At 40.1% G+C, this 17,491-nt stretch overlaps 1 protein-coding gene across 6 annotated transcripts in view; it reads left to right on the top strand.

Moving 5' to 3' along the window:
* The window catches only part of AUTS2 (activator of transcription and developmental regulator AUTS2), a 1,126,541-nt gene that overhangs the window by 348,293 nt on the left and 760,757 nt on the right, over positions 1-17,491 (top strand). The window contains exon 1 of one of the 6 annotated variants that reach the window (XM_054507627.2): positions 10,887-11,268. The exons of the other annotated variants lie outside the window; for them this stretch is intronic. Within the exon in view, the coding sequence (XP_054363602.2) occupies positions 11,221-11,268 (48 nt within the window). The 5' untranslated portion in view covers positions 10,887-11,220. Of the gene's footprint in view, positions 1-10,886; positions 11,269-17,491 lie in introns of those variants that run through there. 6 annotated transcript variants of the gene reach the window in all.

The following is a 17,491-nucleotide window of genomic DNA, read 5'->3' as shown; positions in this document are numbered from 1 at the left end:
GAGCTGTCCAAGGTGGGGTTCATGCTTCCCTCCTACCCCTGTAGGATTTTTAGGATGATCCATTGGTACACAGGGCAAAATAGTAGAAATTATGTTTAGATTTATTATCTTTAGGGAAGACACGTGGAACATTATTGATTTAGTATATGATCTGGCAGTCTATTCTCTGTGGGACAGTCAGTGCCCATACGGGTGTGGCAGGTGTCCGGAAGGGGGAGTGGACGTTTCACAAAATGTCAGATTCCTTCAGCCTTTACCCTTTTGTTCTCCCCATGTTGTGGGACATGTTCCAGTTTGTGTGGATCAGAAAGTGTGTTACCAGGTTACACTATTTACTTTAACCCTCACAAAAAGGACAAGTGATTTTTAAAAATTCCTTCAAATTAACTGTGGAATTAGGTAACATAAGCATAAAGGGACAGCAGGAAAGTTGTAGAGCTTATGTTGCCATTATTTTTACAAGCTCCTTACCGCCCATGTTACAAGTATAGACAGCAACTACAGAATCGTATCTAGTAAGAAGTTGGCCAGAAGATTTAAATTATAAAAGCAATTGGGAACTGAGGTTTATATCCATGATCATTAATGATTTACCTTGCCCTCCATGGAAGTTGTACCTTGAAATGACAGTGAATGTCATTATGTTGGGTAAAACATTAAAAATTGTATTCATTCTATCTGTATATTGCCCTGATATTTATTTGTATATTTTGTAATACGTACAGTCCATCAGTGCCACAGAAGCAGCTATATACATATTGGGAGGAATATGCTTAAAATTTTTTTGATACTGATAAGGGTTTAAAATCAAAATTATGTGGAGATTACTCATGGTCTGGAGAACTGCCGGTATGAGTGTCCAGTAATTGTTAATAAGTATCCTGGGGTCCAGACAAAGAGTGAAAAGAGAGTAGAAGAGAGGGTATTTATGTACAAGTTAGAGAACAACCCTCCCCACCCCTTTTCCTGGCAGAGGAGCCCTGGGTTAGGGTGTGTGATTTGGCAAGAGGCATGGTCTAGATTTTTGCCCCCCACCCCAGTCTTCCATCCTTTTGCAGGTGTAGCCTACACAAGCAGGTGCAGGTACCAGTCCTGATGCTGAAGTATGAAAAAAGGAAGAAGAGTGAACACAGGAGCCACTGATGAATGTAGGGAACAGCAGCAACCAGACCCCTCTTGTATTTAGGTATTCATTCAACTACGTATTTATAGAATACCTGTTTTGTGTTAGACATATTCTGCAACAGGAGTCCGCAAACCTCAGCCTGATGGACAAACCTGATCTGTTGTCTGTTTTGGCAAATAGAGTTTTGTTTGGAACATAGCTATGTCCCTTTTTTTATGTTTTTTTCTGTGGCCACTTGTGAGCTATAATGGCGGAGTTGAATAATTGTGACATAGTATGGCCTGCAAACCTGAAGTGTTTCCTAATTGGTCCTTTACTGGAAAAGGTTGAGGACCTCTGTTTTAGAACAGGAATCTGTAGTTGCTTCCGGTGCCATCCCATGGTAACTGAGCCGTGGGCTTTTTGGCTTCTCTCCTATTTGCCCTGCTTGCAGAAAACACCTCCACTGGAGTCATGCTAGGGCACATGGGCGCAGAGAGGCAGAGCTAAAAGCATGCAGCTGGGGCATATCTATTGCTTAGGTGTCTACACAGGCAGTGTAGTACAGAGAAGAGAACAAAGGGCTAGGAGTCTGGAGATGGTGGAGACCTGTGACTTTCTCTCTGGGCCTCAGGTTCCTTCACTCTGCAACAAGAGATCACACTAGATCAGTGATTCTCAAACTTTAACCAGCATCAGAATCACCTAGAAGGCTCGTTGAACAGATTGCTGGGCCCTACCCCTCCTACCCAAGGTTTCTGATTCCATAGGTCTGGGAGGGCCTGAGAATTTCTGCCCTTTTTTTTTTTTTAAGATTTAGAGAGCAAGAGCAGGAGGGGCAGAGGGAGAGGGGGAGACATCCCAAGCAGACTCTCTGCTAAGTGGAACCCAGTGTGGGGCTTGATCTCATGACCCTGATATCGTGACCTGAGCCAAAACTAAGAGTTGGACACTCAACTGACTGTGCTGCGCAGGCACCCTGGAAATTTATGCTTTTAACAAATTCTGGGTGTTGATACTTCTGGTCTGGCGATGTGTACTTTGAGAGCCACTGGATTAGATCTTTAGTAAAGAGTTCTTGGAAGAGTAGTTAGTCATCCTCAGGCAGGGTGCCTGGATTGCTCTTTGGTTCTCTCTTTGGCATTTTGCAGGGAAAGGCTGGGGTAACACAGTGAGAAATGACATTTGGAGAGGACCCATATCCTAGATGCTTCTGTGATAGGTCATCCAGAGCTATCCTGGGCTACATTGTAAATTCTCACATTCCATCTATACAGGCTTCCTCTTCATAATCAGTCATTCCAAATTTTGCCCATTGCCTCTGAAATTCTAGACCCTCAAGTGATCAGTCTTTTAGGGCACCATGGAAGAAAAAAAATCCATGATGGCAGATTATTTTTCATGCTGTCTTCCCCATTCCCCCTACAATGACTGCTCTTCCCTTTTTCCTTGTAAGAACTCTTGTTCCAGTTGCCTTTTTTCTAAAGTCATTTTCATGGTTGCAATAATGTCTCAAGAGCTATAGGGAGCCTACTGGTGTCAGAAACTAATGCAAGTGACTTGCAGGATAATCTTAATCAGTCCTCTCAAAAATTCTTGGAAGTATTCTATTTTCCTCATTTTTCAAATGAGTAGTCATTACAGATGGGGAGTTAAAAAAGCTAAGTAATGTATGACCTGGGCAATTTAAATATCCATGCAGATGACCATCAAAACCCAAGCTGCTCAGGTTTTGGCCTCTTTGTCTCTAGCCTTCACCTCTGCTTCCTCTTGAGTGCCCATTCTCATGTTCAGATCTTAGTCCTGTTGTTACCCTGGTTTGCTCTTCCTTAGAAATCATGAACTCTAATATCCTGTTGTCATTGCCGTGCAGCAGTTCATGCCGTGGTAGAGCTCTCTCTTACCTCCTTTCTCTGCCAACAGAAATAATTTTCTTCTCTGAACTATTTTTGTATCTTGAAAGTCTTAAAAAATCTGTGTACTTTGCACTAAATTATATTGGCATGTTTCTAGTTCCTTTACTACAAGGTAACCTTCTTGAAAAAGTTATTTTATATCATTTTTAAGGTTTCTACAGCACCAGGTTCTGTGTCTGGTATAAAGTAGGCCTCAGTAAATAACTGCTTAACTGAGCTAGAGAATGGTTAAGACGGGCTTGAATTCAGGTCTGTCTTGCTCACAGTGCAGTATTCAGGTCTCCCACTGACTGTGGCTTATTCGTATCTAGTCTGATCTGCTTGAAGAAGGAATTGTTCAAGAGGTGGTGTCATTTGTAAGGTGCTGGGTCTACCTTTCCATATCCAATATGCTATTAGTGATTTTTCATTTTGTCAAAATGCATCTTCTCTCTTTCAACTAGAGTTCAAACAATAATTTTAGACAATATCCTAAGAACATTTGGAAACATGACATCTCAGATCTGTTTTCCCCTTTTGCTTTACAAAAGTATATACAGCTATAATTACTAATTGCTGTACTCTAAGTAGAGACAGATGATACGTATGTTTGTGACAATTTTCCAGAGGGAGAGCTAAGTAACCAGGCTCATTTTTCCATAATGTGAATGTTATTCACAAACTATTACCATAATTGATGCACCAAGCCACTGTAGGGTAAATAATGTGTTGTGTGTGGGAAGCAAGCTAGTAGTCAATGAATATTAAAGAACAAAACCTCATTTTAAAAGAGAAGCTGTAATTATAATCATTCTGAATTCGTACTGAAAAACCAGTTAAAATAACTTGGTTGCCATTTATCTATGTAATTCTGTGTGTAAAGGAAGTAGGTATATGAGTAGAGCTGTTTAGAAATGTGTGCATACATTCACACATTTTTATAAAAAGACAATGTCAAACTTCAGAAGTAGCCATTTTTCAAAGGCATTTGATGCAGAGATGTGAACACGAACAGAGTTTATCAGTGAAATTTATATTGATGGGAAAGAGCAGAATTTCAGTTTTACCTTTTGCTTCATAGGTGTTTTATGTCTACCTGGAATGTCTTGTTCCTTTCCTTGACTAATTCAGCTTCCGTATTTCTTTTTCCAAGCTCCTTTTTCATAGCAAGTCTTTCTCATCCACTTCTCATCTCTCTTATTGCCTTCTAGATACTCATCAACTTCTGTGTGTGGTGTATTGATTTGAACTTGTGGGATTTGTTGTTTTGTAATAAGAGGTCGTAAGTCACTTCCTATGTGTATCATCAGTCTCCCCAACCAGACTGCCATGTCATTTCAGCAAGGGATAGCTCTGTTTCTGTCTGTGTATGTGTAGCTCATTCTCATATTCTCCTGGATCATGGTCAGTGCTCTCTATGCATGTGCTGACTCCTTTAGGAGGGGCTGCTGGTTATCTTTTTCTCCGCCAGATGTTGCATTATGTTTGTACAAGCTTTTATGTTTCATGCTTGCTTACCAGTGTCTCTAAAAAATGCTCTATTATAACTGGAAAGAATTAGATCCTGTTGGTGTGGAGTTTTTGATGGAACACTTAATCAGGAATCTGGAATGTGGCTTATGTGAAATATATAACCCCTTCATCTTTGTCAGGCTCTGAAATCCAAGGGAGAGGATGCTGCCTTTGTCTCTTGGTTTTTAATGTTTTAGATACATATGTTTTAGATATAGACAAGGTGATTGGATCAGAGCTTGGATACGTTTATATTTTAAAGTAAATTATAGTGTATCTATTCTTAGGAACCTTTTAGAAAAATCTCCTCAACATTGATCCTGTTACTAGTTGTAACCTCAGTATATTTTGATAATTTCCTTCAAATATATACCTTTCCTTCTGTATGGGTTTCAGTTGTCTTTTCCATATATATCAATGAAAGTATGGACAGTGTCTGAATCACTTTAAGTTCAAATTTCCATGGCCCTTAATGTCAGACAGAGACAATTTATTCAGCTAGTTTATCCAACTGAACATATTTCTATAACAGAAAAATGAATAAATAGAAGTTCCTTAACATATTGCTTGTATAGACAGAGACCATGTTGTAAAGCTCTGTTTAGCTCTCCCTCTCAAAAGAGGATTATTGGTTTCCTGCCTTTAACTCAGTCTTAAACAATTTGACCTTTCTGAGGGCTTTTTGGAAAGTTTTAAGGGGAAAAAAAAAACAAAGCTCATACAACCTCACAACCTCAAGGAATTCTAAGTATTAAAGTTCACCTCTATGAAGGTAATTGGTTCAGAAATTGAGCATTATTTGCTATACGTCAGTGCATAATATAGGTCATTATTCATGTATCTAACTCTGGGATAGCTTGAGTTTGCTTGCCCAGATAGCAATTATGACAGGGGAGGAACATTATCCAGGAGTGGACTCTTTAGAGGGACGAGGAGCCTGGACCTGACCTGTGGGGAGGCTGTTCTCATCCTCTAGTCTTCCTACAAGATGGCTTTGGTGTCTGTTGAGAACTTTTTCCCACCTTGAAAATCCTAGGTGGGACTTTGGCCTGATTCCGTCAAGGACTCTGGAAACTACTTAGCTTGGAGTGCTGCCATTTGAGTCTGTTCTTGGCAATGGGCCTTGGCTTTTTTCCTGTGAGGCCCTGTGCCTCTTAGGAGCAGAGAGGAGGTCAGATGCAGATAACACAGGCATGATGTCTGTCTCCTGAAATGCTCAGCTGATGTGCATTTCTCTCTTCCCCTAAGGGTTTAAGGAAGAACACATTCATCATGGAGTGTAATGAGTAGGAAAGAACATGTGGCTTTTTTTTTTTTCTGCTACTGGAAGCAGGAGAGTAGGATAAAAATCTTTCTGTTTACAGGTCAGCTGTATCTCTTTGTAATTTGTGTTCAAGTAATTTGAAGCTTTGCTGCTAAGCCAAACTTCTGAACAGTTTCATTTGCAAACGCCTTCTTGGAGGGCCAAGGGAAGCTTTTGTCAGGATTTGAGGTCTGAGATGAGAATTGCGAGTTAAGCCAAGGTGGTGGGGGGGGGGGCGTGTGTGTGTGTGTGTGTGTTGCATGCAAAGCATGTGCATGTATGCATGTGCTTAGTTGGGCAGGGACAAGGAGGGTTGAAGAAAAGAGGAAGGGTCTTTCCCAGCAAAGGAAACACCACATATGAAGGTTGGATGACAGGTAATGAGTCCTTTCAAAGGTTTTATAAGAGCTGTGACCAGGCCTGTTTGCTGAGAACAGGGCAGGTCCTCGAGCGCCCATCATACCTCTTCAGCCTCTCTTAACGAGCGTTCAGATGCTCTGCCAGAGGAAATGGTGTGTTCCAAGTGCAGCTGGGATGGAAATGGAGTCTGTTTAGTGCAGCTGAAGGAGTCCTCCACACAGACTGCCCCCTTCAAACAGTAAACGTCTGTTTAAAAGGAAACAAAACAAGGCTGGTGGGAGTTGGAAGGAGCAGGAGTTTGTGTCAGAAAATGAAAATGAGTTGCTGTGGAAAGCCTGTCTTGGTGATGGTTTCAGAGATATTAAAAGAACTCAGTTGCTAGTTTGTTATATTTCTGTGTATGTTTTTGTGGACTTTTAATTCTCCAGGAGACATGGAGGATACAAAAGCAGTCCTACTTCTCTTAGGGAACATGCTGCTATTGGATATGATTGCCTTGCAGCTCACAAGCCATGGCATCTTCTACTACTTAGGTTCACCAGGGAGCTAGGTAGACTTACGATGTCTTCCCAGCTCTTCGTTCCCCTTCCTTTTGGCAAGACAGGCTTTGAACATGATCAGAGTGTGATTAAGGCTCTGTTACAGCAGGGGGAGGTTCTGACTTGGAAGTCTAGGAAGTGAAATTTTGATTGTGCTTCCAGCTGACAGTAGCTACTAAGCAAAGGGTAGGAGGTTGTACTATAGTTGTAGGTGACACTGTCTTTACCTTTCTGTCAAGCTCAGTCGTGAGCCTTGAGCTGTGTTAACTGCTTTACAAACACGGGCCCATTTTAAGGTAGGTTTGATGAGTCTCAGTGTACAGATGGGGAACTTGAGGTTGAGAGAGAGAACGAGTTTGCAGTTGCACCCAGCATGTGTCGTGGCCAGCATCGGACCTGAGGTCCCTCTGTCTCTAAAGCTCTTGTGGGCGACCACGGCCTGTTGCATTGCACTCTCTCAACGTAGCCTCTTTGCCCTGCCTCCATCAGTTCTCGTCCTTCCCCTCTTTTAAGATGCTTTAAACAAACACAACCAGAAATCTGCCTCTGGAATTGATGCTCGTCTCCTTCCTTATGTCCCGTTAGGCAATGCCTTATATTCATGCAAATATTAGATAATTTGCGGGGATAAAATAAATAGCAATTTTATCTTATCTCCCCCAGACTCGCTAAAAGAATTTGTACTGTGTTATTAATTCTGTCTGTTCCGTGATCGTGCTATGTGACCAGAAATGTGTAACACCGTTGTAGCCTTAACCGGTATTCTCAGGATGCACTTATGTGCAATAGCCTGAAGCTAGGCTCAGGAGCTAGGAAGACTCATAGACCAGCTTAACCACAGTCCTTGTGAGACCGTGGTGAAGTCACTGTACCTCTCTGGGCTTCACTCCTTTCATCACTGTGGTCTTTGATCCAGGTCACATCCCAGTCTGGGAGGCACGGTCTTTATCAGGACACTAAATAGGTCACATGCAGCATGTCCTTGTGTGCCTATTATTTTTAGGTGTTTCTAGAAGGGATGGTTAGTAAAATAGAAATTCATTAAAAAACATTATTAAATTCTTACATTTTGTGTTTCTTCAATTAATGAATGCCTGCTAAAATTCAGTATGTTATCAAGTGAGGACTTCATTATTTCTTTTTAATTAAAAGGGGGGCCTCATGCTAAAAGTTAGACACTGTTGGTTTTCTTGAGCTTTTAAAGTCCCTTCCCAGTTAGAATATCCACTAAACCTACAAATGAGTCCAAATACTTGATTACCAAATTCTAGCTGTTTGGAATCTTACGTTATCTTACTTTTTCTTCTCCATGAGCATTTGGATTTATAGTAAAAGGGGGAACATCATGAGGAAATGATGTTCCATAATCTTGTCCCTGAACACAGAATGTCTTGCCATCATGTCTGTAAGTACAGTTGGTCCATGATCAGGCAGTTTCCTTTCTCTTCCCCATTCCCTCTGTCCGGGGAAACCCTGTACACCTCACCTTCTTTTCAGACCACAGGCGCCTCTGGCCTCACCTCTTTCCTCACCTAGCCTTGTTAAATGGGAACCCCTCACTGCTTTTCTTACTGGCGCACACAGTTCCTAAAAGTTCTTGTCCTCCTGCCACTTCCTTCAGGAACATGTCAGCTGTCTGCCCTCTCTTGAGCTTCTGTGTTCCACTTGAGAGAATTAAAACCGTCTGGAATGTTATAGTTTATGTAGATTACATAATGTTATATAGATATGATAGTGGGCCTCAGTATCTGAAGGATTTTCCAGTGTTGTCCATCAGTCCATTTACCAAGTGGCTCTCTTTGTCCCCTTGGTAGCAGTTCCAAACTGTCCCCACGGAAGGCTGCAATCTTAGCAAAAATTTATCAGGAACTTACTGTGCTAGAGAAAACGTGCTAAGGACTTTAATGCATTGTCTCAGGTCCATTCATGCCATGTGATCTAATCCTCCCCCCGCCACCGCCCCCGCCATCCCATCCATCAAAAACTGACTGAGCATTAGCTGTGTCCAGGCACCGGTCCCAAGTCACAGGCTGTGAATGTGATTGAGGGAGGCTGGGGACTTGCTCGGGAGAGGCCTCTACTTCAGAGGGAGATGCAGAGAAGTAAATGGGCAAAAAGAACATTGTATGAGAAGTGCTACGAAGGGTGGAAGAAGTTAAGTATGTGATAGATGCACGTGACCCAGACTCAGGGATGAGGGTAAGGAAAGCTTCTTGGAGGAAGTGATAGCTAAGTGCCAATCCAAAGGATCAGAGAATGTGAGTTAGGTGATGTAATAGGGGGATATAAAGGTGTTCTAGATGCTGGAAAGATGCAGGGAAGGGTGAGGGGCCAGTAAGAATTGAGCCATTGTTCTCAGAGAAATTAGTGGCCTTCAGGTATGAACTCCATTCATTCACTCTGTCTACCTCCGAAGTGATTTATATCCTCACTACCAACTCAAATTAGAATGCACTGAGATCCTTTATTGTCCGTGCGTGTGAGGGGATGAGTTTTGACACACTTGCTGTGAATCTCAGTACAGAGTTTTGCTTGTGCACTTGTGTACCTGCTCTGCTGAGATAGTATTAAGGGTGTTTGGGAGCCTGTGGAGGAAAAGACTTCTTCAAAAACATTTTGGGAAGGTTTGTGATTGTTGTGATGTAGGGGTAGAGTTTTTCAAGGGGACTTTTCAGTGATAATCGCTCCTAGAATTGGGAAAGCTAAAATGAAGCTGCTGCTTAGCTTCATGGTGCATTGATAGCAGCTTCCAAAATGGAAGCATATTCCTTCTCCATCAAGACGTTCAGTAAATGACATGTAGGCCTCCGCAAAGGTTCTGCCCTCAAACAGCTTCGCTGGGAAAGCATGACGGGCCTCGAAGGGGAAGGGTCTGTAGGGAGGAGGAAGGGTTGGAGCTTCTATGACACAAAGGTCGGGGAATGATGATGGTCCACACGTGCTCCTGGTCATTTGCAGATGTGAAAGGGAGCTAAACCCCGTGTAGACTTTGCTCCTCCTGATTGGCAGGAAAGGTTACTCGTTAGAACGGCATAGAGGCTTCATTGCCCCGTTCATCCTTTGGAATAAAAGTGGGCACAGAGCAGCTGAGTGGTAAAATATTTCAGGCTTTCTTTCAAACCCCTTTGAAAGGTGGAAGCTGATGATGAAAACTCACTCACCTGTTTCTCTCTGCAGGTGAGGGTAGTATACGGCGCCCTATAGAATGTGCTTTTAAATCCAGGTGAATCTCAGTTATTTAGTATTGAATAAATATTTATTACTTGGGGGTAGGGGTCTGGGAAGTAAGGACAAGAGATGTGCTGACATACTGTTAAATATTTGGGGGCTGGCGGTTTCCCACGTGCCTGACTGGCAGGGTGCTGTCCCTAGCACAGTGGTGCAGGGGGGCGTCATGCTCACACCTGCTGGAGCCATGCTCAGGGATTTCTCCCCTCATTCTCCATTTCTTCTCTTTCTTGCATCTTGTAAAATAAGTGCTGTGATTCTGTTTCACGTTTTTTTTTTTATTTCTTGAAATCTTGAAAAGTTTAATGGGTTAGTAGTAGTAAAACAAAAATAAAAACACTGTCTTTACGTTTCTGGAAAAAAAAGTGTATGTCTAAGTGTCAATCATTTTCCAGGCTGTTGGTTCCTGAGGCTGAATACCAGGAGCTGTTTTGGCAGCTAGTAGAAGTAAAAGGGAATAGCAAGAGAAAGCTGGCCCAGTTTCTCTTTCTCTGGCTACAAGAGGTCAAAAGATGTTGTTTCAGCTGGAGAATTTAAAATGGATTCTTACTCACTTTTTGCTAAAGAGACTGGACTGTTTCTAGTGTTGTAATCTTCTGTAGCCATGGAGAAAGGTCACCTCCTGATCTTGTTTTGGGGACCATGGGGTTAAAGCTGTGGCAGAGTCCTTTATCTGGACGCAGGCTCTTGTCAGAGTAATGTTTGGCCAGGTGTTAATCTGAGTCCTGAGGGGGAGTGCTGGAGTTCATTATTCATCCCCATGGGAGTAGGGGTGAGAGGAGGAGGCTGTCCTTCTGGGAGGGTCCAGGCCAGGGCCTGCCTCCTGCCTTTCCGGACATGTGCCATTTGTGAGGAAGGCAGCTGAAGCCCGTTTGAGGAATTCTGTTGTCAGCCAGCCAAGAGAGCAACACAGAGGGAGGGAGCCGGAGGGAGCGAAGAGGAGGGAGCGAAGAGCAGGCAGCTCAGCCAGGCAGTCCTGGAGGGCGGTTTCTGGCGGCTGCAGGATCACACACAGTGTCTTAGGCGCTAAGGGAAGGTGTACAGGAACTTAAAAGGGGAAGGAGGCCAGGTTTGAAATAGTGTATTTTCCTACTTCTCTCTCCTTTGCCCCTCCTGCCTTTGAATACATGGCATCCTTTGGAAAGCTCAGCATCTGAAAGAAGCCTTTGCCGGAAACACTGCTTTTTCTTCAGCGTTGTACTGTTTTGGTTTGTTTCGTTTTTCTTTTCCTTTTTATTTTTTCCATCATCTTTTCCTCTGAGGGCAGGAGGTGAGACAATGATCAAGTCAAGCTGGTTCTATGTCAAGTTCAAGTATGCAGAGAAGGTAAGTCAATATGTTTTCTTTTCCCAAGGGAAACCTGCCACCTCCCTCCAGCCTTCTCCTGTGGACAGGCTCCTCTGGCTACCAAGGGACTCAAATGAGCCCAGAAGTTGTGTTTGTGAATGTGTTTCCTCTGGCTTAATGATTCTTGGATGAAACACAGGCTCTGTACTGACAGTCTGACGTTGCCATTGACCACGAGGAAAGAATCTTCAAACCTGGTCCCAGAAGCATGATTCAGAATCTGAAGAAGGAAAATAATGAAACCGCGTTCATTGGAAAGACAGGCGACGCAGCTTTAGATAGAATAGTTTCCAAGAGGAGTATTTGTTACAAAACTTGATGTGTTTTCTGTTCTGAGATAAATTGACAATCACTTCCCGTTACCTATAGTTTGCTTAGTCTAGTTTTTATTTTTTTCTCTCAGTTAGCTGACTTGACTCATTCGTGAATGTAGAAAAAGAGCTTTGCAGTGTTTTGGGGTATAGGAAGAATCCCCATCATTTTGACAGACTGTTTATAAGACTGTCTCTCTACTGTCTGTTGCGGGGGTGGAATTACATTTTTAGGGAAGCTCTGAATTTCGGTTGCATCTGAAATTTTGATGTTACAGTTCTGTGTTTTAATATATCATTACTAGGCTGTGGGGGAAGAAGTATTTTCACTTACCTGGGGACGAGGACCAGCTTTTTGGTTCTGGATCCTTACATGTCACTTATTCTGTTGGGAATTTATAGGGTTAGTAATGAGGTTTCCAGGGGCAACCTAAAATGCCTCCTTTTTGAAATCCTTTCTTCCTTGATTTGCGTGTTGACAGTATTGGGATACTGAATGTTGAGATAAGCTGAGACCCTAGAGAAGGTAGCCGTGATGTTGCAAGATGGAAATTGTGGTGACTGTTGCCCTACTTTTTATGATTATATGCATAAGCACGTTGAAAAATCCCTCTTCCATTCTTCTAGTTTAAAAAAGAAGTTAGTATACTTAGGGCTCATTTTCCCACATTGTTTTTTTTTCCTGTATGGATCTGTTTCCGCTGTGTTTTTATGACAGCAAAATTACTTGTTCTTTACTCGTGTGTGTGTATATAATCAAAATATACAGGATTTTTACTTAAAAAGATCCTCCATTTTATTTTTTATTTATTTATTTTATTATTTTTTTGAAAGTATGCTCCACGCCCAGCACGGAGTCCAGCATGGGACTTGAACTCATAACCCTGAGGTTCCCGACCTGAGCTGAGATCAAGAGTCAGACGCTTAACCGACTGAGCCACCCAGGCGCCCCACCCTCCATCTTAAACCATTTGCATTGTTAACTCTTAAAATTATTATAACCAAAATACTAGAGTCAGGAAAGGTAACATTTTGGTTTAGGATTTACTTTTTTTCTCTGTGGATTACTTTCCTTGGAACAGCCTGTTAACCATTGTTGGCTGTTATGAATTTTGATAAATTAAAACTGTGTTCTACCTCCTTAACCTTTTCCTTTTACCATGAATGTCCTGCCATAGAAATTTGAAGCTCAGAGTTAAGGAATGAGAGTAAAGTAATGTTAAAAAGAGGAAAAACATTTCAAGGAATGATCTTCATAAAAAGGAAAAGGAGGGGGATGTTAAATTAATTGCCTCATCTGAATGACCATATTAGTATTCCTTTAGCAAAAAAACGAGGAGAGAATGCTTTCATGTACCAAAACATGTGTGTATCATAAAGCTTAATAATGTAAGGCTCCATAGCTAATTGAAGAATATCTTGCTTTTATTAGCGATGGGGGGGGGGGGGAAGAGGAACAAAAATCTCAGTCTTGTTTTTGACATGCTTATGGTCTCTAGATCTCTGTGATTCTCAGTGGAACTTTTGTTCTTTTATTCCTTCCCAATTATTTATTTTTTTAAACTTATATTGGAGGTTTGCTTTTCTTTTCCCCCTCCAAAACTCATCCAAATGAGTTTAGTTTCGTCTGGAGAGAGAAAAAGCTTTAGTGTAAACCAAGGGACAGGGATGCTTAAAAGACAAATTTTAAACCATTCTTTTCCACATTATTCCAAAAAGCGACTCTTTTTACAGGGCTGTTAATTTGAAATTTCCTCCAGTATTTTTTAAAGGGGGCAAAAAGAAATCCCTCTCTCTGTTTCCAAATGCTGGCCAAATGATTCGATATAAACTTGTATTTGTTGGAAAGATATTTCATCTGTGAAGTTTGTCCACAATTGTAAGAAAATACATTATGTGATATCTTTAATAGCCAGTCATTTCTTGTTTTAGGAAAAAATGATTCATTTAGGAAAAAATGATTTCATCAGTCTTAGTGATCAAGAAAAATTAAGAAATTCAAGTAATGCATTATCAAAATCATTGGCAACAGGAGAATATTACTTTTCCCGTGATCATCAGGATTGTGATCCTTTCTAAAATTTTAAAAAAATATCTATATCTGTATATGTATATAGTAAAATAAATTTCTTTTACCACAACCACATATACTTCTCTGTAGTATTTCCATTTAAATTATTAGCACTCTCTTTCCTTCTTTTCGAAAGATTTTATTCATTCATTCATTCATTCATTCATTCATTCATTTAGAGAGAGCAGGCAGGGGGAGGGGCAGAAGGAGAGGGAGAGAGAGAATCCCAAGCAGACTCCATGCTGAGCTCAGAGCCCAATGTGGGACTGAGCTCAGAGCCCAATGTGGGACTCCATCTCACGACCCTCAGGTCATGACCTGAGCTGAAATCAAGAGTCGGTTTCTTAACCCACTGAGCCACCCAGGTGCCCTGAATTATCTCTTTCTTTAATTAGGTTGGTACCTAGCCTCATTCTTTTTTTTTTAATTGACTAGTTAGATATCTGTCCTGATGTTCAACAGATACCTCTAATGCAACATCTCTAAAATGCAGTTAATTTCTTCTTCCTCAATCAAATGTATTTGTATTTCCTACCATAGGTAAGACGTCACTATCCAGCTTGGTTATCTGTGTTCCCAAAGGACCTGCTTTAGTTCTGTTCTTACCATCTTGTTTCTGGCTTATTAGAGGGCCCTCCTAATTGGTCTCCATGCTGCCATTCATGATACCTTCCCATGCTATAAGACACTGCTAGAGTGCTATTGTTAAAAGGTTTGTCTGAGTCTCTTAGTCCCCTGCTTATTAATGACTGCCCTCTCCCCTCTAAGAATCCTCACTTGATCTCTCTCAACAGTTATGCACTTGTTCTTGTATATACATAATGAGTTGCATTGTGATTATTCACCAGTCTGTGCCTCTGTAGCACCATAAGATCCTAAAGACCAGAACTGTGTTGTCTTTTTTTTGTATCAGTAATACCGGCATAAAACAGATGTTCAGTTATTCCTTAAATGTTACTGATTACTCTGTGACTCTCTTTGGGAGTCTGGCAGACCTGAGTTTTAATTCTGCTTCTGCCATTTATTGGTAGTATAGGACTTTGGGCAATATATAGAAACATGATAAAATTGTTTTCTCATCTATTAAATCGGGAAGATTATTGCCTAATGTACTTTTTTTATAGTCTTAATCATTTTTATTAGACTTAATTGATAAATACAAAAGTGTGAAACCCTGTATGTTAAGAAAAAAAAAAGAAGAAGAAGGTAGCGGGAGGGGAAGAATGAAAGGGGGGAAATCGGAGGGGTAGACGAACCATGAGAGACGATGGACTCTGAAAAACAAACTGAGGGTTCTAGAGGGGAGGGGGGTGGGAGGATGGGTTGGCCTGGTGATGGGTATTAAAGAGGGCACGTTCTGCATGGAGCACTGGGTGTTGTGCACAAACAATGAATCATGGAACACTTCATCTAAAACTAATGATGTAATATGTATGGGGATTAACATAAGAAAAAAAAGTGTGAAACCCACTAGCAATTGCCTAATAAACTTTTAAAAAATTAAACTTTTTCTGTTGAAATGATAGTAGATTCATATGCAGTTGTATGAAATAATACAGAGAGATACTATGTGCCCTTTATCTAGTTTCCCCTAAAGGTAACATCTTATAAAAGTATAGTATAATATCACAACCAGGATATTGACAGTAATGTAGTCAAGATACTAAAAATTCTGTTACCCAAAGACCTCTCATGTTGGTCTTTTTTAGCCACACCGTTTTCCTCCAACCTCTGCATTGACTCTTGGGAACCAGTACTTTTTCCTCTATGCTGTTTTGTCATCTCAAGCATGTTATATAAATGGAATGATGTACTATCTAACTTTTGGAGATTGTCTTTTCTTGTTCAACATGAGGGAGATTCCTCCAGGTTGTTGTATGATGTTCCCTTTGGTGTGTGGGTAATATTCTCTGGTTAAGGATTTTAGTCATTCCCCCAGTGAAGGACATCTGCATTGTTTCCAGTTTTTTCTGTTATAAATAAAACCGCTATGAATATTTGTGTACAGGTTTTGGTGTTGTAGATGTAAGTTTTCTTTTCCATGGGATGAATGCCAGGAGTGCAATTGCTGGGTAGCATATTTAATTTTTAGGAAGCCACCAGACTGTCTTCAGAGTGGCTGTACATTCATTGTACATTCTCATTGTGGCTTTAATTTGCATTTTCCTGTTAATATAGCTGACGATGTTAAACATCTTTTCATGTGCTTGCTTTTCATCTGAATATCTTTTGTTAAATATCTCTTTCTCATTAAATGTCTTTTGCCTGTTTTCTAATTGGGTTTTTTACCTTTACTGTTCAGTTTCTAAAAATTCTTATTGTACTCTAGATGCTAGTATATTATTGGATATATGATTTGTAAATATTTCCTCCCAGTCTATAGCTTATCTTTTCATTCTCTTAACAGCATTTTTCACAGAGCAAAAAAAAATTAATTTGAGACAGTCTAATTTATAACTTTGTTCCTTAATATGCCTTGCTTTTTTTGTTAAGGCTAAGAACTTTTTGCTTGATATATCCCTGGATCCTGAAGATTTCTCTTACGTTTTTTTTTTGTTGTTTACAGAGTTATATAATTTTATATTTGATTTGTATTTTTCTGATGGTTTCTGATGTTGAGCATCTTTTCATATGTTTTTTTGGCCATTTACTTATATATTCTTTGGAGAAATGGCTATTGAAGTTCTTTGCCCATTTTGTAATTAGGTTATTTGATTTTTTTGTTGTTGTTCATTTGTAGGAATTCTTTGTATATTCTGGACATTAACCACTGATTTGCATACATTTTCTTCAAACATTTCATAAGTTGCCTTTTTACTCTGTTGATTGTGTTCTATGATACATAAAAGTTTTTTAGTTTGATGTAGCCCCATCAAATTTGTTTTTTTTCTTTTGCTTTTTGTGCTTTTGGTTTAAAGAATCATTGTCAGATCCAATGTCATGAAGCTTTTCCCTTATGTTTTTTTCTAGGAATTTTATAATTTTAGGTTTTAATGTTTAGGCCTTTAATTCATTTTGAATTAATTTTTGTGTATGATGTATAATAATAGACCAATTTCTTTTGCATGTGCATATCCAGTTTCCTCAGCACATTTGTTGAAGGGACTGTCTTTTTCCCACCGAGTGGTATTGGCACCCTTGTCAAAGATCATTTGTCCATATACACAAGGGCTTATTTCTGGGCTCTCTATTCTGTTCCATTGGTCTATTTGTCCTTATGCTGGTACTGTACTGTTTTTGATTACTGTAATAAGTTCTGAAATCAGAAAGTGTCAGTCTTCCAACTTTGTTGTATTTCTTTCAAAATTGTTTTCGCTATTTGGAGTCCCTTGAGATTCCATATAAATTTTAGGGTGAATTTGTCTATTTCTGCAATTCCCTGACAGGCAGTTTTTATTCTGATAGGAATTGCTTTGAATCCGTAGATCTCTTTGGGTAGAACGCAAATCTGAACAATATTAAGTGTTCCATTCTATAAACATTGATGTCTTTTCATTTGTTAGTATCATCTTTAATTTCTTTCAGCAATTTTCTATGGTTTTTGAGTTTTTATTTTTTGTTATTACATACTGTGTTTTTGAATTCTAAAATTTTCTCTTGGTTTTTCTTTATATCTTCTATTTCTTGGCTGAGACTTTGCTGTGGTTTTTCTATTTTTTATTTGGTTTCAAGCATGTTTGTAATTGCTGAAGCATTTTTATGGTAGGCATTTAAAATCTTTGTCAGTTTATTTAACATGTCTGTTATCTCAGTGTTGGTGTCTGTTAATTGCCTTTTTCCATTCAGTTTGAGAGTTTTCTGGTTCTTGATCTAAGGAGTG

The sequence above is a fragment of the Mirounga angustirostris genome, unplaced genomic scaffold (genome assembly GCF_029215605.1).
Source record: "Mirounga angustirostris isolate CCGP_5_RB_7025 unplaced genomic scaffold, mMirAng1.0.hap1 SCAF_5, whole genome shotgun sequence".
Classification (NCBI taxonomy): Eukaryota; Metazoa; Chordata; class Mammalia; order Carnivora; family Phocidae; genus Mirounga; species Mirounga angustirostris.
The sequence above is the reverse complement of the archived record's forward strand: the minus strand, read 5'-3'. Positions and strand labels throughout refer to the sequence as shown.